Below are 23,239 nucleotides of genomic sequence, written 5' to 3' on the forward strand. Positions count from 1 at the left end.
GCTTGAATTAGAAAAAGAGCCACACAAAGGGGGAGATGGGGGGCCTGTGTCTGTGTGTCAGACAAGGCATTTAGAAATGCATTAGCAGCTTACCACTACTTTCCCCCTTCCACCCTCTTCTCTCTTTCTCCCATCTTTCCAAAGTGCTTGCACACTCACGAACAGGTGGGAGAGCTGGATTCTCCTAGGCACTTGACAGATTTAAAAGGACTCTTGTGCATAGATCATAGTGCCCCCATATGGCAATTCAGCATCTGCATGCTAAACAGCCAAACAGGTGATTTGTTTTCCTAGGATACTGGGGTTTTATCTCAGTGGCGTGAGAGGGGCTCAAAGAGAACCCTTGTCTGGGGAGCACAGTGATGCTCAACAGACCAGCTTGTGGCCTGACCCCAAACGATTGCACAAGGCATGCGGTCAACGCTTGTTGACTCCTAAGATGTTGCCACAGGTTTGCTAACTCTTTGCCCTGAACTGTCACTCAGTATCATTCAGTGGCATGGAGACACTGAGAAGGCAGGGAGTATCTGCTGAAAATCCTTTATTTCCTTTTCAGAGTAATCCTACGCAGACTGACACCCTGCTGAATCCCTCAAAGGCTTAGCAGTATGTAACTCTGCATATGTACCTGTTGGGTTGGTAATAACTCTCCATTCCCAGTATCTGAATCTTATAAATTGTCTTGATGGATAGATCTCTCTCTGTGTCGACTTCAGATAGGACTGGGGACACCAGGTGCAATTCTCTCATGTTGGATGCATGTTGAGTGCAGTCAAGGCGCTTCCAGCTTACGGTTATTTCATTCATTCATTCATTCATTCATTCATTCATTCATTCATTGGATTTATGGCCCCACACTCTCAAAAATCGACTCATCACACAAAAGGAAAAACCATACAATAAAACCCCATTAAAAGCCCAATTACTACAATACACAAAAATCTTGGCAGATGGCAACCCCCCCCCCCCCTGGCCCTCCTTAAAACAGGAAGGCCCCTGCGAGGGCAGTATGCGGGGGGGGGGGGAGAACCAAAATGTTCGGCACCAAGATACTCATGCACCAATGCCAAACATTCTCCAAAACATCCCATCATTAACAGCCTCACTCAAGTCTTGCGAACTGAGGGCTGTGGCTTCTTGTTGGGATCACTCAGAGTCTTCCCGTTCTGCCCTCCCTGTGTTCCTGCAGTTCCCTCACCTTTTTCAGCTTCTTGGTTTTGATCTCCACTTCTTGCTGCAGGGAGGTAAATGTCTCCCGGAGCTCCATGGTCTCCTCATCCCGCAGCAGCATTTCCTGCTGCATCTCCCGCTCTCGCCGCTTCTGCACCACAGGAGCAAAGCACACTTAAGCAGTGGACAGCAGCGTGTACAACCCAACAACTGCTGGCAAGCCAGAGAGTTAAGGTTGCCTACGCTAGCTTGCCATTCACAATCTGCTTCTCTGTCCCAAAAGCAGACTGGGGGAGGGGGGGGAATAGTTAACTGCATTTTCAAGGGGATACCAGCTATAGCTGGGTTGAATTAGCAAGGGGAGTATCTCCTTCAAGCTGGCTGGGTACGGAGCAGCAAGAAGAAGAAGATGGTGGCCCTCTTCCTGTCCAGCCCTTACCTGTTCTGCAATCTCCTGCCTCTTCAGCTCCAGCATCTTCTGTTGCTCGTTTGTGTGGTCCATGATGTTCCTCCCGCCAATCAGCAACTTGCTTTCCATTGCCTGCAGAAAGGAAAGAGAATGTAGCCAGTTATAGCTCAGAGTCCTATCAGTCTTCAAAGGCCATGTTCCCCCTAAGAGTTAGGCAACTTTTAATAATCGAAGGATGAATAAGATTCTTCCCCAGTGTCAAATGACAGGGCCAATGCGTGATTCATGCCATAACTCCTGTTCAGGGCTGAGCTGCAGAAACTCTAGCTCATATAATGAACGCTGGCTGTGTTGACCAGTGAAGAACCTCCTCCCACAACCCTCCCTGCAGCTGTTCTTTTTGCTGGTTTCCAGGCCTGACTGCCCCCTACTGAGGAAGGTAGCATGGATATAAATATAATAAATAAATAATAAATAATGAATATAATAACATAACATAACATATACCAGCACAGTGTGCAGAATTCAGTGCAGGTTGCGGTTATATGCTCATTTGCAAATACTTGAAAACATGTAGTGGTGCGCAGTCCGCACTGTGAGAACTGCCTTTACACTATCACTTGAGTATTTTGACACCATGGAGTCAGTACATGCAGAAGCAGCCCTATCCAAAAGGGCTGAGAAAAAAAGCCCATGAGTCAACTTGGTTCCCAATAGTTAGTGGTTGGAAAAGTACACTGGGGGAAACTTGTCTGAAGTTCATGCGAAACATCTTGGGCTAAATAAGTCTAGATAGGAGAGTCATGAGCAAATATATAATCAACTGCTGACAGCAATTAGCTGAGATCTTACACTTGGTGCAGTGATTAGGAGTGTGGACTTCTAACGTGGCGAGCCAAATATAAGCCACTTTGAGACTCCTTCAGGTAGAGAAAAGCAGCATATAAGAACCAACTCTTCTTCTTCTACCTCACAGGGTGTCTGTTGTGGGGAGAGGAAAGGGAAGAAGAAGAAGAGGAAGAAGAAGAAGAAGGAAGAAGGAAGAAGAGTTGGTTCTTATATGCCGCTTTTCCCTACCCGAAGTAGGCTCAAAGAGGCTTACAGTTGCCTTCCCTTTCCTTTCCCCACAACAGACACTCTGTGGGGTGGGTGAGGCTGAGAGAGCACTGATATCACTGCTCAGTCAGAACAGTTTTATCAGTGCCGTGGCGAGCCCAAGGTCACCCAGCTGGTTGCATGTGGGGGAGCGCAGAATTGAACCTGGCATGCGAAGTCCGCACTCCTAACCACTACACCAAACTGGAAGGCAATTGTAAGCCGCTTTGAGACTCCTTCTGGTGGAGAAAAGCGGCATATAAGAACCAACTCTTCTTCTTCTTCATCAGCATTCTAAGCCAATCATAGATGATATTATGGAAGGAATCAATTTTTACAGTGCTCCCCCCCACTCCCATTATATATGCACAACAGTAGGAAGTAGGTTTGCTCCTGCTAAAAATATGTGTCTGATTTGAACTCCAATTTCTCAGAGTATGTAAGGTGACTTCTGGTATGCATGCCATTTGTTAATATATGCAAATCAACATCTAGTAGACTTCCCCACCCCCAATCTCTTTTTCAGTGTTTAAGAAAATATTCTGAAGGTTCTTATCTGCAAAATGCTTTGGTGTTGGATAAATTCATCTGGAAACATTCACATAATTAAGGACACACCCAGTGTGGTGCAGGTACTAGACTAGGAAACCTGTATAGACTTATTTTCCACCTCAGTATCCTATCTGGAAAAAGAAAGCAATCTGCCTCATGGGCGTTTTAAGGGGGGTGGGGAAGCAGCTAAGATTCAGAAAATGAGCCAGACATGCAAAATGTGATCGGAAGGAACCGGGGCAGAATTGTCACTCCACCATTTCAACCACCCATGCAACAGTCCCTGGCAAGGAGCTACAGGAACAGATGAAGCAACAGTTGTGAACGGAAAAACAGCACACTCAAAGCGGGACTGCACATCATGTGTAATTCTGTAATCATGTTTGGGGGAGGGAGTGATACTGATTGCAGCTGCTCAGGACAGCGTACGAGTCCTTCTCAGTGGGGTGGTGGTGGGGGAATGAAAGCCAATTTTCTGCCGGAAAGAGGCATAAGGAAAAAACAAGCCCCCTCCCCGCTCTTCCTGCTAAACCACAGCACTTGCAGCTGCAATCTGTTAAAAAAAGAAACATCTGGGGAAACAATAATAAAAACGACACTTACGATGCATTTCTGCCCTTTGGGTAAACCCCATGAAAATAGGAATCACAGAACAGGGAGAGGGAGGGGAGGTTGGAGCTTTTCAAAGGAGGCCTTTGACCGGCATCTGTCAGAACCGCTAGGATATCCTGCCTAAGGACAGGAGATAGATTAGTCTCATGGTGTCTGTTTGTTGTGTGAATGCCAGGTTCCACCTGGCAGCGGTACTGTGAAAAAGGAATCCGTAAAACAGGAGAACCCCATGCTCTGATTTGGGCATGCCCAGCTGGTTTGTGGACCCTTTGATGCTGAAGGTGTGGCAGACAACGTCCCCTTGTGCCTATGCTCCCATGCCACGCAGCTGATGCATCCCAGACGCGCTGGTGCAACGCCAAGGCCACTTCCTTCCGCACAGCTGCTGGACTCCACAGCTGCTGCTGGATGCTGGACAGCTGCACTCCGTGCTCCAAAACCATCCTTCCTGCGAGCTTTGCAAACAGACAGCACCTCCCTGCTAACACCTTCCTGGAAAGGACGTGGGTAATCCGTGGAGGTTGGAGACCCCAAGCAGAATCCTACTCAGAATCCTACTCAGCTTGATTCAGTGGGGCTTACTCCCAAGAAAGCATTCTTATGATTGCATTGTTAGGGAGAAAGAAATTGGTGGGTGGAGGGAATACTTCCACTTGTCTCTTCTACCTGCAAAGAGACCTGTAAGATTTCACTATTGCCTGATATTGTGCGCTCTACATTTTAAAAAACAACAACAGCATTATAATATTTATTCAAGCAAATGTGACATTATATGAGCTGATGGGGGGGCAGTTAATTTTTCAAGCATGAAAGCAGGGTTGGCACAGATGGGAGCTATAAAGGCACAGGAACTCTGTCCCATGCTTGCTGCTTGTTGGCTTTTGAATTGTCTTTCCATGCATGAGGGACAGGGGGACAGGGAGCCATGGCCCAGTGGCAGAACATCTGCTTGGCACACAGAAGGCCTCAAATTCGACCGGCATCTCCAGTTCAAAGATATGGCAGTAGGTGATGTGGAAGTTTGGGACCCTGGAGAGCAGCTGCCTGCCTGAGCAGACAATACAGACTTTGATGGACCACGGGTCAGAATGAGTATAAAGCAGCTTCACGTATTCATGCGTTTGTCACCTTTCTGCAGCAGAACAGAGGTACAAGCCTCAGATCTCATGCTTGAGTATTTGGGGGGGATCCTCATGAGCCCATGCATATTCTGGCAGGGACTTGTGGGAATTGTAGCCCATGGACATCTGGAGAGCCACAATTTGGCCTCCTCTGGTCCAGTGGTTATCACACATCTAAAACAGCTGAAAACAAATTTAAAACAGAGCATAAGCATAGATCACAATGGGTAACCATGTTAGGCTGAACCTAACGGCTCCTGTGTGTGGCACAGGACATCTGATCCCCTATGTTAAAAGCCATGTAGCCGCCTGTGTCCTACATCTCCACTGATACGTTACAATACGCCCAATACAGAGGATCCTGGGACTGACACTGGACCCAGAAACATCAGCCATACCATCTCAGGTTCATACTCCTGCTCATCCTCTAATGGGATTCATGCGATCATGTTTCAGCAATGCCCTTCCACCTCTGCTTTGGATAAACAGGCCAGATAAAGGTGTCATCAGACTCAAACTTTGTTGGACATAACTCTGACATCAGAAACCACAACATTCAAAAAACGATGGGGAGAATATTTTACCCTCTCTGCATATCATACCTGATTCAATCACACCTGCTGTTGTCATTTGCCTGCTAAAGTCATTTGGCATCTGAAATCACTCCATTTTTCAATATATGGGGCAGATGGACTCACACCCTAGCTGCATCTGCAGAAGTGAGTAGTGACTCACAAAAGTCCATACCCCAATACAACTTTTGGTAGTCTCTGAGGTGCTTCTGTACACCTTTCTGCTGCTACAGGCAGACTAACATGGCTAACCATCGTGATCTATGCTTATGCTCTGTTCTAAGTTTGTTTTCAGCTCTGTTTTAGATGTGTGCTTGTTTTCAGCTTTCTGCTGTCTGAATTCTATAGCACTGTTCATTGGATGTCCCAGCCTGTTTACTGTATTTGACTTATACTATGTAATGCACTGTGAATCGCAGTGAGAAATATGGAATATAAATAATGTACAAATAAATTAATAACTAGTGCAAGAATGATCAGAAAGAGCACAGAAGCACAAAAATATTTTTTTGCAAAAAGATCCTCGCCATAACCACTAGACCAGGGACGGCCAAATTGTGGCTCTCCAGATGCCCATGGACTACAATTCCCATGAGCCCCTGCAAGAATGTACATAGGCTCATGGGGATTGTAGTCCATGGACATCTGGAGAGACACAATTTGGCCACCCCTGCACTGGACCACACTCCTCTTCCAGCATAGGTGGCATAACAATAGCACTCCTACCCTGACATTAGATTGCCACAAAGCTTTGGTGTGCCTTTAGTACACATCTCTCACTACTGAGCCCATATATGTCAGGCAGAAGAAGTGATGGTCAAAAGCCTGAGGCCTCTAAAGCTTGGGCAAGAAAATTTCCCAGTTGTGCTCAATTTGAATGAGTGTGTATGCAGAATTTTTCCATCTTAGGCATCAGCATTTCCTCTGTACAAAACGTATCAACATTCCAGAAGCCTCAAATGCAAATGCTGACTGGGTTCCTGAGGACCTGATTCAACTCCGGGGTCTCTCTTTAATGGTGGCATTGGAGCAAGAAACGCACCTCCACCTGAACTAGGGATGGACCTGTGATAAAAAATGGACAGTACAGGGCTCATTGTAAGACAGCCTGATGTGCCCTCAGGGCCTTTTGCCTTCCAGTTCTCTTTTGAAACATTCTCCTCCCTCTGTCTTCTCTCCCAGGAGACGGTTGTCAGGTTGTCTCATAATACATCACGCACCTCTCCAGGGGCTGACGGTGGCAGACCGGGACTTCATCTCTCTCTCTGACCTTTGTCTCAGAGATCTGCTTCGCACACTGATGCACACCAGGGACAGTGAGATGTTCTTGGCTACAGTGCCTCTAGTGCTATGGTCTCTCTTTTTCTTTTGCTGTCAAGTCACAGCCCACTTATGGCAACCTTTTAGGGTTTTCAAGGCAGGAGATGTTCAGAAGTGGTTTGCCTACCTCTGCACTGGAACCCTGCAATTCCTTGGTACATCCCCTACTGAAGAAACCATCTCTAGACCCATAGGACTTAGCCAGCTACCGTCCTATCTCATACATGGCAATTCTGGGGAAAGTAGTGGAGCAGTTGCAAATCAATTACTAGCATATCTAGATGAAGTTTTAGTCCCTGATCGGTTCCAATCCAGCTTCCAACCTGGCCACAGTGTGGAGACAGCGCTGATCACCCTGATGGACCTCCGACGGCAGCGGAGCCAAGGCGGATCAGCATTTCTAATATTACTAGACCTAACAGCAGCATTCGATATTATTGACCACAAGCTCCTTGCTCACTGCCTTGTTAACGCGAGGATCCAGGGGGCAGACCTAAAACAGCTTCCTCCAAGGTCGAAGACAGAGAGTGACAATTGGGGAGAACCAATCACATCACTGTAAACTCAACTGTGGAGTTCCACAGGGAGCAATCCTCACCCCAACATTATTTAACGTTTTCATTCGCCTTCTCACCCAGCTGGTCCCAAACCATGGGTTAAGCTGTCACCAGTATGTTGACGACACCCAGCTCTATCTCCTAATGGATGGTCAGGATGACAATCCCGCTAACTCCTGGCTAGATGCCTGGAAGCAGCAGAGGAATGGTTTCAGCATAGCCACATGAAGCTTAACCCCTCAAAGATGGGGGGCCCTTCAGCTAGGTGGGGAAGGTCAGAACAAGAAGCACACATCCCAAACCTGAATGGTGTGTAACTTAAAACATCCTGCAGCCTAGATTTACCCCTCTCAGGCAGCCTCACTGCCTATGCACTGGGTTTCCTTGTTTTTTCAATTGCTACAGTCGCTCATGTTTTAAGTCATGTTACCGTTGCCTATACTGAAATGAAATTATTGTTATGTTCCGTTTTCAATTGTTAAAAGTGGTTTAATGTACATTTTATTGTGTTTTACTGGTTTTACTGGGGTGAGAATTGCTCCCTGTGGCACTCCACAGTTGAGTTCACAGTGATGTGATTGGTTCTCCCCAATTGTCACTCTCTATCTCTGTAGCTCCGACCGTCATTAGCTCCGACCTTCATGGTCCAGGCTAGCCTGATCTCCTAGGAAGCTAAGCAGGGTCAGCCCTGGTTGGCATTTATTTATTCGGTTTATATGCAACCCTTCACTGTGACATCTTGGGGTGGTATAAACCATCTCTCAGAAACTATAGGAATAGTATTGACCTAACTATCCGGGTTAGGAGGGAAGGCAGCATCATAAAGCTCGATCTTGTCAAATCTTGGAAGCTAAGCAGGGGTAGTTCTTGGGTAGAAGACCATCAAGGAAGACCCTACAGAGGAAGATAATGGCAAATCACCTCTGCTTCTCACTCCTCTTGAAAACCCCTCTGTGGGGTTGTCATAAGTACACTTCAAGTTGACAATACATCTGTACTTAATCAGCAGGGTTAACCCCCACCCCCACCCCCAAAAAATCCCACTACAGGATCTGCTTCCTCCAGGGCCCTTTGCAGCTAGTACAAGAGAGCCAGAATGGTATAGTGATTGGGCTAGAAAGGGTATGGGAAACCCAGGTTCAAATCTCCCCTCTGCCGTGGAACTCACTGGGTGACCTTGACGCAGTCACTTTCTCTTAGCTTAACCTACCTCACAGGATTGTTGTGATGACAAAAGGGAAGAGAGGAGAATGACGCCAATTGCCTTAGGTGTCCACTGGGGGAGAAAAACAGGGTCTAACCAACTAACCAAATAAATAAAGGGAGATCAGTGGGGTAGTTAGACAGTTAAATTGGTTGCTAGTTAGAGGGTAGGATTCATTCTAAATTTAATAAAGTATATATTTTTATGTATTTTAATTATTATGTTGTAAATTGCCTAGAGCCCTATTTGGGAGAGAGGCAGTCTAAAAGTCTAATAATAATAATAATAATAATAATAATAATAATAATAATAATAATAATAATAATAATAATACCTTTAAATTAATACCACACCACTCTGAAATAATAATAATAATTTATTATTTATAATAATACCACGCCACTCCGAAAAAGCTTTGTGCGAAACCCATGTGACACTGGGGAAATAATCACTCTATTCCTTTTTGGAGGTACGATTTGCATAAATCCCCACTTTCTAATTGCTCAAAGGTGAACCCCTCATTCCCAGAGAAAACCTTGACTATATGGGAGGGTAGCATGAAGGGAGCTAATTTTCAGCGTCTGATAATTATCAGCACCTTTGCCCTCTATGAAACCTCCGGACTTCAGCCCACGAACTCAGAGATTTAGCCAGGAGAGAATCCTTGCGAATCTGAGGTATCCAGGAGCCACGTTTTCTTTGTTTTTTAATGTTCTATGTTTTCCTTCCTAAGAATCACATACATACTCCTTTGCTACCAGACTTTTACAAGACTTTCTGTGTTGATTTTCACTGTTTCATTCACCACCCTGGATCCTGAGAGGGGAGGTGGATTGTCTTGATGAGACGAGGCATTCAGCAAGAGCTCTTCTTATATAGTGTTGCACCTGGCGCCCCCACTCTGGGTCCAATGAAACACAATCATGCAATTGGGGGCTCTTCTTAACAGCCTAAAAATCAAAATAGTTCTTTCATCACTCATGAGATCATGTAGAGGAGGGAGAATGAGAGAAGGTGCCCCAGACTTTCCACCTGCACCAAAGGGTTCAGCTGCAGCCCCTCTTGCTCTGCACCCTGCAATAAATGAACAAGGAATGGGGCAGGAGAGCGGATCTGCCTTTTCTCTCTGCCTGACTGCAAGATGCTGCTTTGCCCAGCTGGCTTTCTTCTCCCCATCCTGCTGCGGAGCTTGGAGACTGTACCCAAGAGAGGTGTAAAACTTGGGGTGGATGGGAACACAAGCCATAAAGACACAGGGGGAGGGGGGAGAAACCGGGTTACAGCAAGGCATCTGCCTCTGCCACTATCCCCAGGGCCTCCTTGGAGAGGACAGGCCACAATTCTCTATTGCTTGTTTGGTGCTCTTCATCCAATTTCTTTGCACGTGCATGAAATTTCCCCTTAATGAACCAATTCCCTCCTCCCAATTCCCCCTCCCACAGCAAAGTGATCAGAACAATGCTCTGGCACTTAAAGAAAACAATTAAGGCCAAGGAAAGCCGCACAGGCAGCAACACAAAGAATAGGAAGGGGAAGAAGAAGAGTTGGGTTTGATACCCGCTGTTTTCTACCCTAAGGAGTCTCAAAGGGGCTTACAATCACCTTCCCTTCAATTCTTCTTGCCACAGCAGACTCCTTGAGACGTAGGTGAGGCTGAGAGAGTTCTGAGAGTACTGAAACCAGCACAAGGTCACCCATCAGGCTTCGTGTGGGTGAGTCGAGAGTCAAACCCAAGTCTCCAGATTAGAGCCTGCTGCTCTTCACCACTATTCCAGGAAGGACAAGCTGGAGAGGGGCTGTGGCTCAATGGCAGGACATCAGCTTGGCATACGGAAGGTCCCCGGTTCAATCCCTGACATCTCCAGTGAAAAAAGGGTCAAGCAGTTAGTGATGTGAAAGCCCTCTGTGAGAGACCTTGGAAAGCCACTGGCATTCTGAGTAGACAATACTGACCTGGATGGGCCTGTGGTCTGAATCAGTAGATGTGGCTGAACATGAGAGGACTGGGGCCTGGTGTCCAGATCAGCCGTCTCTCGGAATACACATCTGTAGGGTCACCAACCTCTAGGTGGGGCCTGGAGATCTTCCAGAATTACAACTGATCTCCAGCCTACAAAAATCAGGTCCCCTGGAGAAAAGGCTGCTTTGGAGGGTGGGCTTCATGAATTGATGCTCTGTGGATATTCCTCCTCTCCTTAAACCAGCCTCCCCAAGCTCCACCCTCAAATCACCAGGAATTTCCCAAACCTGGAGGTAGCAACCCTACACATTTGGGAATTTCCCATTTCCACCAGGCAGAGTGGAGAAAGCAGCAACAGGCTGGTTCCTCTTGCTGAGCAACCCAGCCCTTAATGCAGTTAGCTGGGACTTAAACGGGGCCCTCCCTAACAGAAGTGAATCATATGGACCGTTTATGCACTGGAGGTTTCATGCCGGGCTGCAGGCTGGAGTTTTAGTCGTGGCAGGTTGCCCCACCTCTTCCTGCACTCACATGGGGGAGCATTTGGCCCGGTGCACCTCATCCACCCCCGATTTGTGTTCCTGCATGGAAACTGGGGCAGTGAAGTTCCCAGTGCATAAACGGTCATGAAGAAGCCTTCTACTGAGGTCAAAACATGTTGTCTAGCAAGAATCTATTAGAAGGCACCAGAGAACAAGCAGGTTTCCACACTGAGCCAAAAACCTTCGCCCCGGACCAGGGGCAGTCAAACTGCGGCCCTCCAGATGTCCATGGACTACAATTCCCATGAGCCCCTGCCAGCATGTCCATGGACAACTGGAGGGCTGCAGTTTGACTACCCCTGCCCTGGACTGTAAAACAGTGTGTGGGCTGGTTAAGGCTGAAGCCCCTTCTTCAAGTTCCCCCATATCAACTTGAGCACTGCTTACAGGGGAACTGAGAACACATGATCCATGCCTGGCTGTTCCACAGGGCGGGGAGCTCAGATCCAACCTGAGTACTCCATAACATGTGAATCAGCTTGAAATAGGCATGCTAAACACAGCAAGGGATTTTCTGCATGCAAAACAGATTCTCTACGGCTGAGCCATAGCCTCTAAAAAAGCAGTCTGCTTGGCCTTAAAACATAACGGGGGCCCAGAAAACTGACTAGGCTGGAGGCTAATTAAACTCACTAGCAAACCTTGGTGGATTATAAATGCTGAGCATGGAAAGGACCCTTCCGGGAGACTCCGGCAATCACTGCTTTAAAATTAATCTTCCAAAGGCAGCAGCAGCAGCAACAGGCAGGTCCAAATGGCAGCCGTTAACTGCCTGAGCGCAAGAGGCCGTGGAAGGCCAGAGAAGAAAAATACTCTGCAGAGAAAGGTCAACTCCCAAACAGAGCAGGAACAGTTTCTCAAGCCCTGCAGGTTACCCTACTTGGAGAGAAGGGAGGCAGCATTTAAGATTCATTGCTTGAAATGCCCACCTTCTATTCTGGAAACCCTTGCACATAATCTCAGAAATAACAGGATTTCCCTGTGAAGATAAAAAAGCACTCTGCACAGGAACAAGGGAACTCCTTTCTTTCCAACTATGTTGTAGAACTCAAAGGGTGGGACCAAGGTATAAGAAAAAGGAACCAGGCATAAAACTTAGCTCATAGTGGACTAACTCAGGGGTCTCCAGCTTTTATCAGCTTGTGGGCACATAGAAGTTAAGCGCAAAATGCCTGCTGAAGGGGCAAAACGGCACATTTTTTTTAGAAGAAGAAGAGTTGGTTCTTCTATGCCGCTTTTCTCCACATTTGCTTTCCCTTTCCTCTCCCCACAACAGACACCCTGTGAGGGAGCTGAGGCTGAGAGAGCCCTGATATCACTGCTCAGTCAGAACAGCTTTATCAGTGCTGTGGGGAGCCCAAGGTCACCCAGCTGGCTGCATGTGGGGGAGCACAGAATCGAACCCGGCATGCCAGATTAGAAGTCCGCACTCCTAACCACTACACCAAACTGGCTCTCTGCTATTTATTCTGATATTCAGATCTCCAGCAGCCAATGAGAAGTGCTGCTAGGCAAAAGCATCACCTGGTTCCTCCCACTTTCTGAAAACACTTGGCGGACATCAGGAAAGTTTTGGCCGGCACCACAGTGCCCATGGGCAGTCTCTGGATTAACTCATAGGCTGAGACCTTCAGATGGGATCCTAAAGGGCTTGAAAACCTCCCCTCCCCCTTTCCGCTGCCTATTTGCGTAGAGAGAAAGCAATACGATGATCGTCTTGCCTCGCCTTACATACCCTTTGGAGAGTGGTCAAGGAAATCCCTATATGCAAACTCATCAGAGTTGAATATTTTCTCATGAGGAACATTTATCTTTCCCATTTCTATGCTGCCCTTCTCCGTGGTCTCATGCGCCTCACGCCATACACACAGACGTTGCCTGCTCCATCCGCTCATTAACGTTTCAGAATGCAGTGCTGGCAACAACGTGGAAGAAAACAGAGCCAAGCCATGTCCCCTGTACCCAAAAGGTACACTGCCGACCACAAGGGGCCTTGACACAGTCAAGGATCAGAGATTGCTGATCCTTAATTGAGTGGAGGCCCCTTGTTGGCAGTGTCATCTCAGTGGTCATCCCGGTTTGCCTATGAAAAAAAAAATCCTCTTCTATAGGAACTAACTGTACCAAGGAAATATATTACCTTGTTGACTCCACACAGCTTTTTAAGGACATATGAAGCTGCTTCTGGGAAAGGACACCACACGTATATAGTTCCGAGATGGTGTTGATTAAAATAGTAAATCTGAACGAGGATACATTTCTTGAAGAAGAAAGGCAGTAATTGTCCCTTTGGCATAGAAGTCCTCTTTGCCAAATGTCTTCTGTTTAGAATAAGAACATTAGAAGGCCACTAGATTAGGCCAGTGGTCTCATAGCAAGAGACCATAGAATGCCATCAATGGAGTATGGAGATCAAGGCCTTCCCTGATGCTGCTGTCTAGCATTCATTTTCACAGGTTTGCGGCCTCTGTATACAACATAGCCAGTAGTTGCTGATGGCAAGCCGGGTTTGATTCCCCACTTCTCCCCCACAGGCAGCCAGATGGGTGACCTTGGGTTCGCAAGGGTGCTGATAAAATTGTTCTGACCAAGCAGTGATATCAGGGCCCTCTCAGCCTCACCCACCTCACAGGGTGTCTGTTGTGTCTTCTCATCTTCGTCTTCCTCTTCCTTCTTCTTCCATCAATTTGCCTAATCCTCCTTTAAAGCAACTTATGCTCATGACAATCTTTATATCCACTGGCAGTGAATTCAACAATGTAATTACTCGTTAAGTTAAAGCAAGTAACTGAATGAGTGGTGGCATGACGAGGTTTCCTGGATCTGCACTTGACTTTTGATCTGGCGTCCAGCCTGACTTCTTTGGGACAGCAACATCATTCATGCCACTGGCGGGCAATCTTCTCCATCAGGAGGACGGAAAGCAAAGCTTCCATTCAGCTTTCCAGTAACTTTTGATATGATGGATCTTTTGGTCCTTTTGTGCCACTTAAAATTGGTCCCTTGGGAACTCACAGCCTAATCCTCACACCAGTGCCACTCAGTATTGATGGTAGGCCTTTCAAGGAGATTGCCTGTAACTTTGGGATAGGGCGTCATGAATGCATCGATAACAACTAGCCCTGGATTTCTTTAAGCCACTGTCTCTGACTAGGCCGTTGTCTGGGTGATGGGATCAAGTGACTAAGGTGTCTGTGTGTGGGGGGGGGGCACACAAGCTAAAACTGAATCCAGGCGAGACAGAGGTGACACTAGCTGGGAAGAATGACAGGCTAGGAGGAGTTCTGCCAACAATTGGTAGGGTAGCCCTGACAGTGGCAGATCATGTAAAAAAGTCTTTGTTGGTGGAGAGACAGATTCATATTCTTTTGAAGAGCGTCTTCTTTCATTTACATCTGGTACGTAAATTGATTCCCTACGTGGAGGCAGTCGACATAGTCATGCGGATATCACTGTAACCTCAAAACTAGACTACCACAGCACGCTCTGTGTGGGCCTACCGAAGACAATTAAGTTCATTCAGAATGTAGCAGCCTGCCTTTTGCCTGTCACTTCCCGCGTATTATCACCCTCTTAGAACACCGGCATTGGTCGTCTATCTGCTTCTGGGCTCAGTTGAAGGTGTTAGTTCAACCTTCCAGGCCTTAGACAGTCTGGGTCTTCCTCTTTTCCGACTCGTTGTCTTCACAGAATTCTATGAGTTGCTCTCCTGCTTTGTTTCGTGCTCCCAGCCCAACATTTCTGACAGGATTTGATTCTGCTTTGTTTCCCACTTTTGTGTTCCAGTCGCCCGTGATTATCATAGAATCACAGAACCATAGAGTTGGAAGGGGCCATACAGGCCATCTAGTCCAACCCCCTGCTCAACGCAGGATCAGCCCTAAGCATCCTACCAGCATGTCTCATTTAGGTGTGTGATCAATTTCTTCCCGGATGCTTGCACAAAAGCTTTCAGTTCCTTCCTCACCTGCATCTGCCGTCGGGGCCTAAACTTGAATGGTGGTTATGCTGATACGCTTTCCTTGAAGTCCGATTTATATGATTTGGTCAGACTTCACATTCTAGCCCCTGACTGCTTGTGCTTACATTTCGCCTCACCATATGAACTTTAATCAAAGTTTACATGTATTGATAATTATATTTTCTTCTGTCTGGACTTTCTCTAACTCTATAGATAAAGTAATAAATAAAAATACTTTCAAGCAGCAGAGCTGCTGTAGAAGAACACAGACACCTTTTGGTTCGCAATTCTCCTCAGCATCAGGCTTGGGGAAGAGAGGTTCTGCATGCTTGCGGGAGGGGTTGATGGTAGGATTCTCAGCTCCAGGTTGGGAAATACCTGGATAATTGCGGGGTGGAGCCTAAGGAGGGTGGGCTTTGGGCCAGGGAGGGACTTTGGTGACATAAAATGCCATAGAGCGGTGGTCCCCAACCCCCGGTCCGCGAACTGGGACCGGTCCGTCGATCAGTCGGTACCGGGCTGCAGCTCCTCCTCGTCTTCCTCCCCGGCTTCTGCCTCGGGGGCTGCCCTGCCACTCTGCCGCTGGCTCACCTTTGGTGCTCTCCAGCTATCTAGGGCTCCCCCTCGGCAGCTGCAGCTGCTGCTGGTAGCACCCCCAGCTGGTGGCAAGAAGTCAGGGGCACCGGAGGGAAGGCAAGTGGAGCAGTGGCTTAGGCGGCGACAGCGACATCCCACGGCAAAAGACTACCCCCCCCCCAGGGCCTCAGTAAAATTGTCAAGCGTTGACCGGTCCTCGGTGATAAAAAGGCTGGGGACCACTGCCATAGAGTCCACTTTCCCAGCAGCCATTTTCTCCAGGTAAACTAATCTCTGTTGCCTGGAGATCCGCTGTATCAGTGGCAGATCTCCAGCCATCACCTGGAGCATATGAAGACCCGTCAGCTGTAAACTGCAAATGAAGAAATACCAAGCTGGTGATGGCGACACAATAATGTTTATTGTTAAAATATAAGTACCTAAGTGCCAGAACGAGCTCCTAGCTACAATCTCGTAGAATTTTTCTTCTTCAATGACACTGTTTCAATGTTGTTATATCCTTCAAATTATAAACCAGGTCACTGAGAAAAATATTTGAAATAATATGCCATGATGGTAATGGATATTTGTAGACCCGGTTTAGAAAGGAATAGAGAGAGAATTGAAAAATACAAGATTGTCATTTACAGTCAGGTTCCTTTTCTCAGGGTATTCTTATATGAGAATCTGTTGGTGAGAAATAATTAGAAGGATATAACAACATCGAAACAGTGTCATTGAAGAACAATAAATCTCCCAACAAGGATTCTCGCCTTTATCCACATCCACCTAAGGGGGGGAGGGGGCTGGCGGAGAGTGCTGAGCAGACATGAGTCTACACACACATGGATAAGGAGATTCCTTCCTGCCCACTCCTTCCTGGATCCACTCCCTTACATCTTGCTTCCCCCAAATCATTCCTGGTCCTTTCCCCCCTGCCCTCTCACCCCTTACCTTTCCTGGGTCCCTCCCCCCTCTCCCTCTATCTGACATGCCTACACACACACACACACAGACACATGCAGCTTCCCCCCTCTGCCTTTCTCCTCCTTATCTGTGGGGATCCCATGATGCCTCCTCTGCTCCCTGGGACCCGCGGGCAGCATTCACGGGGATGGGTTGGGCCACACTGCCTCCACCACTGGCCAGGACTCACCAGGCAGCGTTGTCAGGGCATGGCCTGGACTCGTTGCCTCTACCGCTCCCTGGGACTTGCGGCGGCGTTGATGTGGCCAGGTTGGGCCAGGCTGCTTTTGCCGCTAGCCAAGACTCCGTAGTAGGTTCCTTGTGTCTGGGCCAGCCTCCTTGGCCATCACCAACTCCGCTGGCTGCCTCCATTGCAGCCTCCTCCAACGGTCTTCTAGCACGCTCAACTTCCATTTCACCGAGCGCACTAGAAGATGTGTTCCACATCAAAAACTAAAACCAGATTGTACCTTGTTCTTACACCTAGGTACTTATATATTTTTAGAATAAACTTTATTATTCTATCGCCATCACCAGCTTGATATTTCTTCATTTGCATCACCTGGAGCATGGCAACCCTAGCTGATAATACTCTGTGCTGACCGGCTGAGGACTTTATTCAGCACCCCCAGGGAGCAGTTTTTCAACTTTAAACAAAAACTGTGTGTGTGTGTGTGGGGGGGGGTGTTTCCAGATGCCAAACAGATTCTAAATTAGATAATTTTGCAAGCAGCACTTAAAGAAAAAAAGGCAGACAGCTTTTGAGAAAGGAAGGGCATGAGAAGTGCAGAGTAAGCAGAAAAGCATTTTGAAGGCAAGAGGCAGCTGGGTTGATTCCGCAGGGGAACCACCATGAGCAGCTTTTCTTTCCCCAGCTGCCAATAATAGGTGCCTTTAGGACTAGTTCATAAATGCAAGAGAAAGAGGGTGGTAATAAAGTGGGAGAAGGTAGCGTACCACTTCAGAAGACAGGTGAGCTCATATTTTGAAACATTCCCCTATGACAACATTTCCATGCAGACAGAAAACCAGCACACAGCAATGAAAGCAGATGAGACCTTTTCCTCCCTGCTGTGGTCATTTTCTTTTTAATTGAAATTCTTCATGTGAAAAATGTTCAAAATGAGAACTCTCCTCCTGCTGTTTGAAGTGGTACAGTCCCTCCTTCTGCCGCCTTTCTCTGGCCTGCATGTGTGAAGTGTATCTCAGACCATTAGTCCATACTGCCCACTCCAACTGCTGGGGGCCCTCCGTGTGAGATCCAGAAAAACATGCTGGGGGCTTAAGCCCTGTCTCCCTTCTTGCTATAGTCCCAGTCTGAATCAGGCTCCCCCACACCAGAAAACTGAGTTCTGAACATGAAACACTCAGCCCATTTCTGACCATCAGGACCAGGGCATATCAGGACAGGCCATGAGGAAGACTGAATATGTAGTCAGGCCCTCTTCACTCTAGGGAGAGCATTTTGAAATTTTGAAAGCAGCCTGACCTTTTACTTCTTGCCACCCCTCTCCACAAAAGGCCAACCATGTATGTATTATTTACATGAGCTGCCATTAGGTTTGTGGAATACAACATCTGTACATAAAAGGCCCTTTCAAGTAACAACGAACAGAGCATCTTTTCTAACGTGCTCGGAAAGTGAAAGAGCCTTTTTAAAGGAGTGGCTACTTCTGTCCGATTCTGTCCACCATAGAATGGGGAAGAATGTAGGGTAGACCTCAAGGATGGCTGAGGTTGCCACCCTTCAGTTTGTACTTGGAAATCTCCCACTATTATAACTGAACTCCAGATAACCAAGATTAGCTCTCCTAGAGCAGGGGTGGCCAAGCTGCAGCTCTCCAGATATCCAAGACCTACAATTGTAGTCCATGGGAATTGTAGTCCATGGACATCTGGAGAGTCACAGTTTGGCCACCCCCGCCCTAGAGGAAATAGCTGCTTTGGAGGAAGGATTCTACGGCATGATTTCCTGTTGAGGTCTCTTCCCTCCCCAAACCCGACTTCCCCCATGTTCTACCTCCTGAATCTCCAGGTATTCCTCAACTCAAAGCTGGCTACACTATGGATGGTAGAGAACAAGAAGGCAAATCTCTTTAATCCGGAATAAAAGCCAAGTATCCTGAAGTGGCCTGTTGTCTCAAGGCAGTACAGTTGCCAACCTCCAGGTGGCACCTAGAGATCCCACACTATTACAGTTACTCTCTAGGCAACCAAGATCAGTTCCCCCGGGGAAAATGGCTGCTTTGGAGGGTGGACTCTTCTCTTCCTCATACCCCACTTTCCCCAGGCTCCAGGTATTTCCCAACCCAGTACTGACTACACAACATGACAGTCATCTCTAGGCTGCAGGGACAGGTTATAAGAACATCCCAGCTTTATCTGGCAATGAGCAGCCAGAAAGTCTCCAAACAAAGCATGCAGAAAAAAAAACCCCATTCTTGCATGTGCTTGTGGCTTGGTGTCATGATGAAGAATGTTGGACGAATACTTTGGGCACCCAGGTTCTAATCCCCACTCGTGTCAAGGAAGCCTTGGGCTCAGTCACACACTCTCAGCCTAACCTACCTCACAGGGTTGTTGTGTGGATAAAACAGAGGAGAGGAGAAGAGAATGATGTAAGATGTGTTGGGCATGCTTGAATAAAATAAATACAACAAATAATAAATTGTTGTTCAGGGATAAGTGCTGCTGAACCTGGATTTACGTTTATTTATCTACTGTACCTACTAGGCCACTCACATAGACACGAAACCGCTGTGTACCAGCAGTAGTTCTCCAGGGTCTCAGGGAGAGGTCTTTTATGCCACCTGGATGGCCCAGGCAAGATCAGATCTCTGAAGCTGGGCCATACCTAGTTAGTACTCCAATGGGTGACCATCAATACTGCTGCAACGCAGAGGCAGACAGTGGCAAACCACTTCAGTTAGATTCCAGCCTTGGAAACCCTACAGAGGTGACCTAGCAGCATTTTCCACCACCACTATCTGATTCTTTTAACTGGAAGTGCAGGATCTGGAACTTGGGACACTCTGCATGTAAAGCAGATGTTGCACCAGGCCACAGCTTCTCCTCCTTTCCATGAATTTAACAGAAATGATCATGACCCATGAGGTCCCTTCCAACTCTATGATTCCATGATCATCACCAGAAGGGAACACATTCCATTCACTAACTTTGCATTGCGCGAAATTGCCTTCTTTGGTCACCTCTTTGAAACCTACCTCATCAGTTTCTCTGGGTGTTCCTAAATTCTGGTGTTTGGAGACAAGGAACACATTTCCCTTTGATCAAAGAACATGATGGAGGCATATTGAGAGATTTCAAACAGAAGGATGCCGGCGGTGGGTGGGTGGGATTCATCTATTCCTCTGGTTATTCATTCAGAGAAACCTCCTGTTGTCCAGCTGCACAATCCACTTAAACCAAGTACTTGGAAGTAATCTATAGGATTATACCTGTTTAAATCCTACTCCTGCAAGAGCAGTTCCTCAGCAGAATAAACGGTTATGAAAACTGCCTAATTTGGAGTAATGGCCCTTGTTGGGAGTGCTGAAGCTATCTGGTAGTCATCCGGCAAGGCAAGGGCAGATCAAGGCTGGACTAGGAAAACCGGAAGGAGAGACCAGCTTTACCAACAGGCAAATTCCAGGGGAATCTTCATTGCCTGCTCCGTGAAAAGAGTTATTTAGACCTCTGTGCAGGACGGCGGGTGCAGAGTGAGTGTCAATTATAATGGTTTTGCTTCACTGCAGTGTGAAAGTATTTAAGGCTAGCCCTGTTTTCCACTTGGGGTCCGCCATTGGCAGGCTGGCCCTTTAAATTTCAAGGAAAGATCCTGTTGTGCCACTGCCCTGGAGGATAAACCAAGATCCACTTGAGCTGAGTTGGCAGCATTACAGAGCCTGCTCATCTTGGGTGTGGATTAAATGGCCACTATGCTAGCTAGGCTTTTTCCTGGGTCATTTTAACTTCCTTATTCCATTCCTTTCAATATTTGGGAGGAGACATTGAGAGTGGATCCAACCAGCTTTTCTACTTACCCAGCTTAACGGCAAGTGCAGGGATTCCAACCAGTGGTCCAGAGACCTCTGGGAGTCTGTGGGTGCTCCAGAAGAGATCTGTGGCCTTCCGCGCACCTTACTGAACACAGCCACAAATTAGGGAGCCAGCTGCTTCCATTGCTCCCTATCGCCTCCCCTCCTGAGAGTGAGTTCTCTTTTGGGTTTTGTGCCTGGAAGGGAGCAGAGCATGTGCACTTATTCCTACCTTAAACCACCCCCTGTCTCTCCTCCCTCCCCAAGTCCTCTTTGAGCCTGCCTGTTAACATGGGTGGTGATGTCACTTCTGGTGACATCTAACTTCTGGGGGGCAAAGCAGGGAGGTGTGGCCAGCTGACATCACTTCTGCGTCTCCTCAAAGCATGAAACATTATTTTAGGGGCTCCCCGATGGTCAAAAGTTTGAAAAGGGCTGGGCTCGTGTGTTATACTGCAGTTTTTAATTGTAAAGCACCTTGAGCAGGACTCTGTAGAGGCAGCACAAAAACATTCTAAATACATAAAGAAGACGACATACAATAATTTTATTGTTCTTTACTGCAGCCCATGGCTCTTGTCCATGCGAAACCCATAATCTGCACCATAACCTTTATTGTGTGTGTTCAAAGAAGACCCTTCCTCCTATTTCATTGGCAGAAAAGCTGGTAGGATCCACTCAATTATGCTTTCTTGTTTTATGAATGGAAAAAGCAAGGGATTCCTAGCAGGGGAAACTGCCTGCCTTACCGAATAATTTTTCGAGCACAGCCAAATAGAACATTTCTGGACCCCCTGGAAAGTGGGCATTTCACAGTTTGGTGTCATAGATGCGTCCATTTTGGTTAACAGGTGCGATTTTTTGCAGCCCAAAATACACTTCCACATTTCAAAATTCAGTATGTGCAGGCTAAATGGTGAAATCCCATTTCCTAAGGCAGGCAGCTTCGTGGCTGCTCAGCAGGTGCAGATGACAGGTGACAAGGCCTGTGTGTGCAGGGCTGTGGAAAGCAAGACAACGGAGCAGGCAGGAAGGTCTGACTGATGGCCGTGAGCCACCGTTCATTTCTGTGTGGCAGGGAGAGGGGGAGGCAGGAACGGACTGTGGCTTCCTCCCCAGCACCGAGACATTCTGTCCATCTTTGCCTGCCTAATGGCTCGGTGTAGGGGGCCCACTGCTCCACATATCTTGCATACATTATATTATATAGGTCACCGCAAGAAGCCGATGGGCTTCACTTAGCACGGCAGTAACTATGTGCATGGGAGTGCGCACACACGCACTGCACATTGTAACCTCTCTCTCTGCCTTCCCTTTCTAGCTTCAGGCTTTCTTAGTGGGTGGAGGGCGAATGCTGCTGGGTGATGTTGGGGGGAGGAAAGGGTGACTTTAAAGCCTCAATGCTTGATTCTTTTCCCGACCCCGCATTCAGCTTTTGCGACATATGGCTCTAGGGAGGCCCTTTCATCCGACAGCCACTAAATGGATTAAAGAGCAAAATTGGAAACAGATACACACGCTCCGGCCATAAATACACCTCTGCAAATTATGCATGCACATCTTGGATACCATCACACTCTCTGTGGGACACACACCATACACAGCTCCACGCAAGTGCCAATCGTCTATGTGCCAGACAGTAACGCTCCTTGTGTTTGTTTGTTTTATTTATTTAAATCACCTGGCACCTTTCAAATGATTTTGCCACCCTGAGAGGGCTTACAAAGCTGGGTGAAAAACTGCAAGATACATCAATATTTATTTATTTAAATGGGCTTCCCCTGCAGCAGGCTCAAAGTGGCTTGCGATGTGAAATATACAAACAACACACACAACCCAACTGCTCATTCCTCATACAAGCTAAGACATGAGATGGAAAATACTGGGCTGATGCTTGGTCCGCCTGCATGGTTTGCTATGGACTGCAAACTGCATGCTAAGAGAAAGTTGGGAAGCCTAAGCTACCTTATCTCAAAAAAGAGGAGAGCTGGTTCCAATGTTCCAACTTCCCATTTTTCTCCTTTCCCTGTTTATTGGTTAAATTGAGCGTACGGGCAATGTTATGGCAAATGAAGTTAAGGTTGGTAATGAATTTGCTGAGACTGAGAGGCCAAAAGGTCTTGGAATTATAGCGGATAGCTCAATTAAAGTGTCAACCCAGCAGTGAAAAAGGCAAACTCAATGCTAGGGACTATTAGAAAGAGACTGAACATAAAAGGTCTAATATGATAATACTCCTGCATAGATCTATGGTGCTGCCTCATTGGGAATGCTGTATACATTTTTAGTTGCCCCATCTCAAATAGGATGTCGCAAGGCTGGGAAAGTTCAGAGGAGGACAACCAAGATGATTAGGGGGTTGGAGCACCTTCCCTATGAGGAAAGGCCTGAAGAGTCAGTTTAGGAAAGAGACCACTAAGGAGTGACAAAATACAGGTTTATAAAATTATGCATGGGGTTGGAGAGACTTGAGAAAGATTTTTTCTCCCATTCCCAAAATACTAGAACTCAATGGACACCAAAGAAGCTGATGGGCAGTAGGTTCAGAATGGACAAAAAGAAATACTTATTTACACAAAATGTGG

General features: G+C 47.1%; 1 protein-coding gene across 1 annotated transcript in view; it reads right to left on the reverse strand.

Moving 5' to 3' along the window:
- The window catches only part of KIF3C (kinesin family member 3C), a 56,066-nt gene that overhangs the window by 9,697 nt on the left and 23,130 nt on the right, over window positions 1-23,239 (reverse strand). The window contains exons 2-3 of the mRNA XM_077330745.1: window positions 1,610-1,711; window positions 1,199-1,321 (exon numbers count right to left, since the gene is read on the reverse strand). Of these exons, the coding sequence (XP_077186860.1) occupies window positions 1,199-1,321; window positions 1,610-1,711 (225 nt within the window). The remainder of the gene's footprint in view (window positions 1-1,198; window positions 1,322-1,609; window positions 1,712-23,239) is intronic.

The sequence above is a fragment of the Paroedura picta genome, chromosome 1 (assembly GCF_049243985.1).
Source record: "Paroedura picta isolate Pp20150507F chromosome 1, Ppicta_v3.0, whole genome shotgun sequence".
Classification (NCBI taxonomy): Eukaryota; Metazoa; Chordata; class Lepidosauria; order Squamata; family Gekkonidae; genus Paroedura; species Paroedura picta.